The 10280-nt window shown below is 40.7% G+C and overlaps 1 protein-coding gene across 2 annotated transcripts in view; it reads left to right on the top strand.

Annotated features, from left to right (window-relative positions):
- The window catches only part of LOC311140594 (tetraspanin-33-like), a 34781-nt gene that overhangs the window by 11406 nt on the left and 13095 nt on the right, over positions 1–10280 (top strand). The window contains exon 1 of one of the 2 annotated variants that reach the window (XM_084175717.1): positions 4734–5113. The exons of the other annotated variant lie outside the window; for it this stretch is intronic. Coding sequence (XP_084031843.1) covers positions 5015–5113 — 99 coding nt within the window. The 5' untranslated portion in view covers positions 4734–5014. Of the gene's footprint in view, positions 1–4733; positions 5114–10280 lie in introns of those variants that run through there. 2 annotated transcript variants of the gene reach the window in all.

The raw sequence follows: 10280 nt of genomic DNA, 5'->3' as shown, positions 1-10280 counted from the left end.
GAAACAAAACCGATGTATCATACTACATCATTCCGTGAATGTTGTCTACACTGACAATTGCATTTCAGATAAAATCTTTTTTTCGAAAAAGACAAAAGATCACTCCCACGGAATGGTAATCCGGCCGGCCCTATAGATGGTCAGTGCTATCCGGTATCCTTCGGACGTCCTTACCCTAAACCACAATTAACCCCTACCCTAACCTTACAACCCAGTCTCACAGATTATTGCGAAATAGACACAAATTGCTTATTGGAAATTTGTGACAGACACACGAAAAACTATATGTTTTCGTGTGCAGTACACCATTTTGTATACAGTGCATTTCAATCACAGATAAAGACAGTAGGTTACTTAATCTTAACACAGAAACGATAGGAGGGGCGTATAACGCAAACGTCTAGCATCCCAACTGTTGTGTGTTCCAATCTCATCATGGATAACTTTAGCATTTTCGCTACTTTGCAACTACTTGCTACTTTTGAGCTACTTTACAACTACTTAGCTAACCCTTCCCCTAACCTTAACCATTTAACCCAACTCCTAAACCTAACCCTTTAACTACTTAGCTAGCATATTTAACGCTTCCCATAACCTTAACCCCTAACCCTAACCCTTAGTCTAGCTAACGTTAGCCACAACAAATTGGAATTCTTGTAATGTACAGGAATGCGTTAACAAGAAAGAAAATAGTGTAATACACACGAAATGCGTTGTGATGAAAATCCTGTGATACACACGAAAATGTGGACTTTTTCGTGTGCCTGTCACGAATTTCGAATAAGTAATTTGTGTCTATTTAGCAATAAACTGTGACAGTGTGTTGAACTTTAACCAAAACCCTTACCTTTACCATTTTAAATGTAAACTTCAATGGGCTACGGACCCTATACAGATACAAAGGCGCTCTCTAGTGGCCTTCTGATGTGAAATAAATGTGTTCATGAAACGTTATTAATGTGCTCAAATAATATTCCGACAGATGGCGTCATTGTATGCTTTTTAGAAGCTCGTGTCTCGGTTCTGCTTGTTTTATTAGCAGGTTACGTCACTAATCACTAGACGTCTCAGTTCTGCTTTTTGGTATTATATTGCTGGCATTAAATTATAGATACTTGGTCAAAGTCTTAGGTCTACTATACTGCCTAAGTACTGTACTTTATAAAGGGGCAGGTGGTCCTGCATTCAAACATAGGCCAGGGTTGTGGGTTCGATTCCCACGGGGGCCAATATGAAAAATGTATGCTCTGGATAAGAGCGTCTGTAAAAATTTAAAAATTTAAAAATATGGTTAGGAAATGGTCATGGATCTAAATGTAGGCTGTGTGTAAACTTGACAATGTCAACCTTTCAAAGTAATGCTTAAATGGCCAATTGGGTGTACCAATCTCACCACCACTACTATGTCCACCACTAATTTCACTACTTCTACTACTACTACTACTTATCAGGCAAAAAATAACAACTTAGGTTGGCTACATTCATGTATTTTCCACACCAATGCATGGGTCCACTCTACTCTATAGGCCTCAGAGAATGGAGCTCTGAACAGAGAACCCTATCCATAGCCTCTTTCCAGAAATACGACCACCAGACCCAACTTGTCTGGTGCTAGCAGGCAGCCAGCTGGCACTAAAGGGCGACCCCAGAGGAGGGCTACCTGGATGGCTGCCAGTGACTAAGAGAGTCCCAGGCCTCAAAAGCCTCCTGGACAGGGCCTGTGTAGTGTAATACCCTGGCATAACAGCATTCTCCCTTTACACATCACACCATTCATTACAGGCCATGAGGGGAAATTATTTGGTCCTTTTTATTTTATTTTTTATCACTTAAAAAAAAAAGAATGGTGATCTCAGATGAAGGCAAATGGTAATCTGAATTTCCTCACAATTCAAGGCATAAATACTATTCACTGTTCTCTCTTTGTGCATCTATTTTACTTTGTAATCTTATGAGAACATCAATCTCAAAGGAACTGCCTGTCTCAATTCTGCATGTCCGGACAAAGCCATGACCTAAGCAATACTGTCATGTTGAGTCACTCACACTTTGTCAGATGATTTAAAGGCCCATTGCAGTCAAAGTGTTTCCTGTGTTTTGTATCAATTGTACAACAGCTGATTAACTAACACTGTAAAAGTGTTTTTTTTAATTCTGATAGTTGCTGCTTGAAAATCCAATCTACACAGGACCTTCTAATCAGCAGGTTTTCATGAGCGGGAGTTTCGGCTTGGCAGGTGATGTCACCAGGCAGGAAATTGGTTAATAGACCAAAAACAAAGGGAATTCCAAACATAGAGTTCCTATTAAATTACTATGTTATAAACCCTCCAAGTTCCAGAATGGGGTGAAAATGGCAGCCACTTTGGTCAGGGAGAAATCCAAACCAGTCTAATTGGAATTAATGGCAGTCAAGGCATAATCCAGATTTTACTTATACAGAAAAATAAACGTAAGGCATGTGATATATCAGAAATTGTGTATTAAAATGATTGTCAACCAAAAATATTGTCAGATAATTATAAAAACCGTTTTTTTCAGGTTTTATAAACATTTTCTGTATAAATAGCCTCAAAAATACATAAATGTCTCAATTTTTGTTTTCTTGGAAAGCTGTGAGTGCTATATTTTAAATTCTTAAAATTAATTATTTTACACAATATCTGATCACAGCACTGGCAAACCATGGTTGACCAATTCCCAGACCAAATTGACTGACCTTTAGACCATCATAAGAAGTTTCATGTCTATTCTAGTATTCTAATTCCTAATTCTATGGTTCCAAACCTCTCTGCCAATAACAGCTAGTTTTCAATTTTCCCCTCCCCCTCAGACCACTCCCAGAAAGTCCTAGCAAAATTATTGCTTGAGAAATAGTTTTTTGTTAAAAAGCTATTTTTGTCAATTGTTATGGAAATCTATTACAGTAAGCTACTTAGCTAATTGTTACCCAGAAATGATTTGATATTGATATAAAAATGGCTCATTGCCTTTAATAACACACTGTCAAAAACTTTACATGAAAGAGATTGGACACTGTGTCATGTAAAATTTTGCAAGTGTGTCTTTATTGTGTAATTTGTGTACCAGTTTGATCTTCTGTGATCATAGGCATCTATAGGCTCAAACCTCAAGCAGTTCATATGTTTGTTAACCTTAGACCACTGCGCCACTGCGTCTCCCGAGTGGCGCAGTGGTCTAAGGCACTGCATCGCAGTGCTAGCTGTGCCACTAGAGATCCTGGTTTGAATCCAGGCTCTGTCGTAGCCGGCCGCGACCGGGAGACCCATGGGGCGGCGCACAATTGGCTCAGCGTCGTCCAGGGTAGGGGAGGGAATGGCTGGCAGGGAGGTAGCTCAGTTGGTAGAGCATGGCGTTTGCAACGCCAGGGTTGTGAGTTCGATTCCCACGGGGGGCCAGTATAAAAAAATACAAATAAAAAAACAATTCTAAAAAATTATAATGTATGCACTCACTAACTGTAAGTCGCTCTGGATAAGAGCGTCTGCTAAATGACTAAAATGCAAATGTAAAATGTTTTAATTCATTAAACCAAATTAATATTTGTTATTTTGTATTGCTTTGTAATTGGTTACATTGCAGAAGTTATCTCGATACCAAACAAATTCAAAATTACACATTAGTGCATCGATGACGTCGTCCCCACAGTGACCGTACGTACATACCCCAACCAGAAGCCATGGATTACAGGCAACATCCTCACTGAGCTAAAGGGTAGTGCTGCCGCTTTCAAGGAGCGGGACTCTAACCCGGACGCTTATAAGAAATCCCGCTATGCTCCCAATGGACCATCAAACAGGCAAAGCGTAAATACAGGACTAAGATTGAATCTTACTACACCGGCTCAGACGCTCGTCGGATGTGGCAGGGCTTGCAAACTATTAAAGACTACAAAGGGAAGCACAGCCGCAAGCTGCCCAGTGACACGAGCCTACCAGACGAGCTAAATTACTTCTATGTTCGCTTCGAGGCAAGCAACACTGAAGCATGCATGAGAGCATCACTGCCTGGTATGGCAACTGCTTGGCCTCCGACCGCAACGCGCTACAGAGGGTAGTGAGTACGGCCCAGTGCATCACTGGGGCCAAGCTTCCTGCCATCCAGGACCTCTATACCAGGCGTTGTCAGAGGAAGGCCCTAAAAATTGTCAAAGACTCCAACCACCCTAGTCATAGACTGTTTTCTCTGCTACCGCACGGCAAGCTGTACCAGAGCGCCAAGTCTAGGTCCAAAAGGCTTCTTAACAGCTTCTACCCCCAAGCCATAAGACTCCTGAACAGCTAATCAAATGGCTAGGGGGACTATTTGCATTCCCCTCCCCCCCTGACGCTGCTGCTACTCTCTGTTTAGTATCACTTTAACTTTAATGTACATATTACCCCAATTACCTCGACTAACCTGTGCCCCCGCACATTGACTCTGTACTGGTAGCCCCTGTATATAGCCTCGCTACTGTTATTTTACTGCTGCTCTTTAATTATTTTTAATTTTAATTTTTTTGTTATCTATTTTTTACTTAACACTTATTTTTCTTAAAACTGCATTGTTGGTTAAGGGCTTGTAAGTAAGCATTTCACTGTACAATTTGATTTGATTTGACATTCGGCTACATCCGTCAATCATTAATCACAGCAGCACTAGCAACTTTGAAACAGGTGACCCACGTCGCACAATATAGAGAAAGACGCCCTCTTCTTTACAAACCCAAGGTTGCGCTGCGCCTGCGGCTGCAGGCTTTTGCTCGTATCTCTGTTGTGTATGTAGCCTATTTTCTCTAGACTTGACTGAATAAGGAAATGTAATAGGAATCCAGCACCGCCGAGTGTGAGAAGTGACTCGCCCTACAACGTAGACTACTGTACTTCACTCCGTAAATAAAAAGTACCTATAAACTCACGTATGAATGCGTTTATGTATCTGGACGTATTGCGGAAAGACCACGGAATTTGATAGCCTACATTTACGCACGGATTGGGCATTCTGATTTTTAACCATGGGGAAAAGAGCCGCGCTGTCTTCTTATGATGAAGAGTTCAGCTTTGTCAGCCCATTTGTGAAATATCTACTTTTTATTTTTAACTTAATATTTTGGGTAAGTATTTAATATGTTTAGATTTCTGGTGATTTTGCGTAATCTGTGCACCTCACTCTGCCTAACTCAAGTTTACGCACTCATTTTCATTGTACAAATTATAAATATCAATTTGCTGTTAGACTACAGCCTTCATTGGACGTGAGCAACTTCCAGTAATTTAGGCTACTTAGCTGTGAGGACTGGTTAATCTTTGATTTAGGCTGTTAGTTTATTATTGTGTGAATGCATGAGAAAACATGCCTCACAAACAAGACACATTCTTTCTAAGCCTCACATAGCCTACAAATGTTCCACAACATAAGAAAAATAGTTATGTGATACAATCATGTATGATATCAAAAGCCTGCCTCCAAAAAAATAGTTCAGTGACCTTTCACTGGGCAGGTTTTTCAAACCATTGACCTTCGGCAACATATTCAATATGATTAAACATTTTGCTATTTCTTTTTATGCCTTTGCTTCTATGCTAGAAGAAAACAATCCAAATCAATCCTTAACCATGGAAAATAACCAATATTGCCTATTCAAAGGAGTATATGATAGAGAAGTAGAGGTTGTATTCTGCTTCATGTTTGACACCAGTGACTCCTGCTAGTGTCATACTAAAGGAGTGCTTATTTTCTGAGGAACATGTTTAAACAGCAGTGACAACATCACAGCAGTGATAATGGTGAGGAATGGGGCTACAGGTGTGCTAAGGAATGCCTGCACATACCTTGCAGCTCTCTCATTGGTCTAAGTGTCACCTTGTTTTGAAACTGTCATTTGTGTTTAAATAACCAATTTTACTCCTTTAATAATGGACCTAGTGTTGATAAGATGTTTGCTGCTAGAATATGTTTAGATGTAAATTAATAACGTTTAAATAGAGTGGATCCAGACTCTCATTTCAATAACAATGTGAAAACCATTAGGAGCAGTAAACACAACTCCATTATACACTGCTCTTTATATGCCAGTCCACTGTCACAGCTCTTTTTTTTAACCACGCTGTTGCCAAGCAGCACAAAGTTTCATTTGTTCATATGCTGATGGTGCAACATGGGGTTCTGTGAGAAGGGGGCCCATGCATTTTCCTCTCCAAATCTGTTTAGCAGTTAAATGAGTGTATCAATTATGCCTTCAATCAAATCCTAGAAAGCTAATGAAGCAGTTCTGTGAGAGGGCTATTTGCTCTTTACATTTTTTTGTTGCAAACCTGATTGAATGCTTGTTACAGTTGTATTTTTCATGTTTGACTATCAGAAACTAATTTTTCCTTTTGAATGAGCTTTTCTTCACAATTTGTATCAAAATATATGAGGAGGACCCCATCCTCCTTTTTTTCCCCAAGCACTGTGTCACCAAGCACTGATGTGCCTTTGATGGTGATGACACTTGTGTCGGCGCTGTTCTGAGGGACCTATGACACATAAGGAGATAGGAGCTCTTTGAAATATCCATTATTATTGAGTTCATACCTTTGATAATATGGGCCCTGCTTTAACATCACACAGCATAGGGAATCATCGCATGCCTTGGCTCCACTGTCAGACCAATGCAATAGTTTGACCAAATCAAAAGTGATTTTGTGTGGCCTGGCTGGTCTAGTGTTTGTGCCGCAGTCTTTGGCACACATGTCTATAGTGACGGCATAGATTAGAATCTGTCCTAGTGCCCTTTGACACAACCTCTCTCTCTCTTTCCCCACTGCCATCCTCTCTCACTATCTGTTCAATAGAAAAACCTTAAAATATATATATTTGTAAGTTTAAAAAAATGTGCCACTCTGAATTGTCCTGATCTTATGACATCTGCTTTGTTTATCTTGATCGTAGGATAATGGGTGATTGTCAGCACGCCGACTGATTTTGCTACTTTTGCTACTAGTTTGGAAACTATGCGAAGTTATAATGCAGAAGTGTCAGCCTACTGTCAGGTGCTTGGGGGAACTGTAACTTCCACTCACTGTTCAACACTGTAAGGGGATTTCTGACTAAGACCCCAAGAACAAGCAGCCTTGTTATTGCAGACGGGGATTTCCAGTGTTGGGTTTTAGTCCGTACTGATTTGCAGTGGTAATATGCTTTGACATGGATTTATGTCCAGTTTTGCTGTATTTACATTCCATAACTTGTAGCAGAAACCTAGCATAAACGTTGGCCCACCTTCGCTCTGGTCCAGGGTGTTAGTACGCATTCCTCTACTAACACCTTCGCTCTGGTCCAGGGTGTTAGTAGACGTTCCTCTACTAACACCTTATCTCTGGTCCAGGGTGTTACTAGGCGTCCCTCTACTAACGCCTTAGCTCTGGTCCAGGGTGTTACTAGGCATCCCTCTACTAACACCATAGCTCTGGTCCAGGATGTTAGTACGCATTCCTCCACTAACAACTTCGCTCTCGTCCAAGGTGTGAGTAAGCATTCCTCTTCTAACGGAGAGGAGTTAATTAACTAGCAGAGGCAACTCTTTGGTTGTGTGATGGGACCAGAGCTAGTCCTTCCTATGCATAGCAGATAAAGGCAGATTCATAGACAGGAAATGACAGGGCTTGAGGTTAGCAATGAGCAAAACAACATGTAGGCTACAGTGTCAGTGTGCCCACATCCGGATGTTTGATTCTTCATTATGTACAATAATAGTATCATTACATCTGCTAAATTTACTACATGGGTCAACTGCAGGAGTGGACATGGAAAAAGAGTAACTCAGGAACACACTAATGTAAAATAATTTAATTCACCTTAAACTATTCTTTACATGTCAAAAGGATTTCACTCCCGGAACGCGGATGGAACTAGGTTTCCTCCCATCTTCACCCCTGGCCACTTCTACATTGATTTACAAGTTTGAACAGGGACATTACAAAAGCAAACTCCTGATTGTGACAGTCCAGTCCATCACAATGTACCACAAGATATGAGCACGAGTCGAAGAGCTACTCTTCGGCCTTGTGCAAACAGGATAAGATCTTGTCAAAACTCGCATCTCCGGCTGTGAGGAATGCATTGTTGACGTTGTTTTTCACCCCCTCTGGCTAGCTGGAGAATGTGTCTGGAAGGACACGTGTAACGTCATCCGTAGACTGTTAAAAGCATTGTTGCAAAAAACAGCAAGGGAGTCATCAATATTGCTACATATGTGAACTATGGTGTGAGAGGTTATCTGAACAAACCACCAAGGAAGATTTCTATCTCTAGTGAGGACATGATAATTCCATTTGAGGTACAGAGCTGTGGAAAGGCTGCTTATTTTCTGTTTCCATTTTTCCCAAATAAGTTGGAGGGCAGAATTTACACAACAACCAATGAATCGCTCAACTCAAACTAATGACTCGATAGATGGCTCAAGATTTTACTCTCACTCTATCTTTGCATACATAACAACAGTGTTTGATTTTGTAAACTATCCATTTAGCCTCCTTTGTGCAGAGGAAGACTAGTCCTTACACAGAGGACAGACTAGGCATTTCCCTCCAAAGTGCAAGGTGTGGTAACTGGATACTAGAGTGGGAGAGGGGTTGATGTGGGCTCCCTGTTATGTTGGTGAAGCTGCAGGGTGGAGTAAAAAGTCGCTGCCAAATTGTGTTTATTTAGTCGAACGCGAACATTTCCAACTCGCTACTTCTGAACTGTGACCCTTCATCAGCCCATTATGGATAAAGTCACTAGTTGAACGTTGTTCGTCGGTTCCGTTATATGATTCTCGGTTTTCTAAACTGTGTTTTTGAGAATCAATTTAGTTTTGCATTGTATGCCACTTTTACTCACTCTGACTAAAACTAGTGTAAATACCACAGCACACTTTACAATGGTTCTGTTCTGTTCTGACATATCTTGCACGAGTGTTTGTGGCAGAAATGGCCACTCCCAGGAAAGGTATGTACACTGAATCAATCAAATTTCACATGTGTTTTAATGCAATATAAGTCTGATTGTACATGTTCAAAACTAATGATCAGATACAGACCCATTTTAAAAAAAAGCTGCACAGAAAAAAATAGATTAAGCTTTAAGTTACGTACACAGTGCTAGTGTTGTAGTCAAGTGACTAAACCTCAAGTCCCACTAGAGTCCCAAGTCCCTAGCGTTCGAGTTGAGTCACTTGTCCCTTGCTTATGCTAAAGCTTGTGGTCCGACAATCTTTCAAGCTACAGTTCACAGCGTAATGAAAGATAGTTAGCTTAGTATACTGAACAACAATATAATAATAATATGCCATTCAGCAGACGCTTTTATCCAAAGCGACTTACAGTCATGCGTGCATATTTTTTTTTGTGTATGGGTGGCCCCGGGGATCGAACCCACTACCCTGGCGTTACAAGCGCCATGCTCTACCAGCTGAGCTACAGAGGACCAATATAAATGCAACAATTTCAAGGATTTTACTGAGTTAAATTTTTTTGCATATCCCATTCAATTCTGTTCTTTTTCCTGCAGTCTGAACCGCAAATGGAATAGGATATTTCAAGCCACATTTCAAACCACCTTCATAGGTGGTTTGAAGTCAGATACAAATCTGATTCCTGGCCATGCGACTTGTCTCTGAAAGGTCAAATCTGATTTATTTGCCCTCAAGTGGTTTTTAGACAGTTATTTGGCATCTCTTGTTGCTTGCTAGCTACTCTGACAGTTTGACAAGAACATGTGGTAGCTAATTAGGTTGATAATTGTTTATAAACAAATGAGTGCTAAAAAGCTACCTAGCTAGCTTGTTGACTATTGTGGCTAGCCAAAAAGGACTTGTTTTTAAAGTTGGATCATCTTAGCCTTTGAGGCTTTAAAAGTGTTCTTACACTTTGATTTTGAACATTCAAAGCAACTGGAAAACGTAGATGGCAGGCATTGTTGTCACCTTAGCTTGCTACATAACTTCTGCATGATAGGAAGCACGAGCACCACCACCAATCAGCCTACACCACTGCTCACACACCTGTCGTTATTATGACAACTAGCGTAGCTTTCTGAACACATACATCTGATTTGGTCACTTGTAACTTGCTGTTTTGGTCAGTCAGTATTCCAAAACTGATTTGAAAAACCAAACTGATTTGAGCATGAAGGCCTGCAGTGTGAGCAAGGCTTAAGTTACTAGTGGTTGAGTCTGAGTTCAAGTCCCCTCACTGGTTGAATTAAGAGTCATGAAAAGTCCAGGACTCGAGTAGGCCTACTACACCTCTGCAGGG

This window comes from Coregonus lavaretus (genome assembly GCF_964263955.1).
Source record: "Coregonus lavaretus genome assembly, chromosome: 13".
NCBI classification, from domain to species: Eukaryota; Metazoa; Chordata; class Actinopteri; order Salmoniformes; family Salmonidae; genus Coregonus; species Coregonus lavaretus.
The sequence above is the reverse complement of the archived record's forward strand: the minus strand, read 5'-3'. Positions and strand labels throughout refer to the sequence as shown.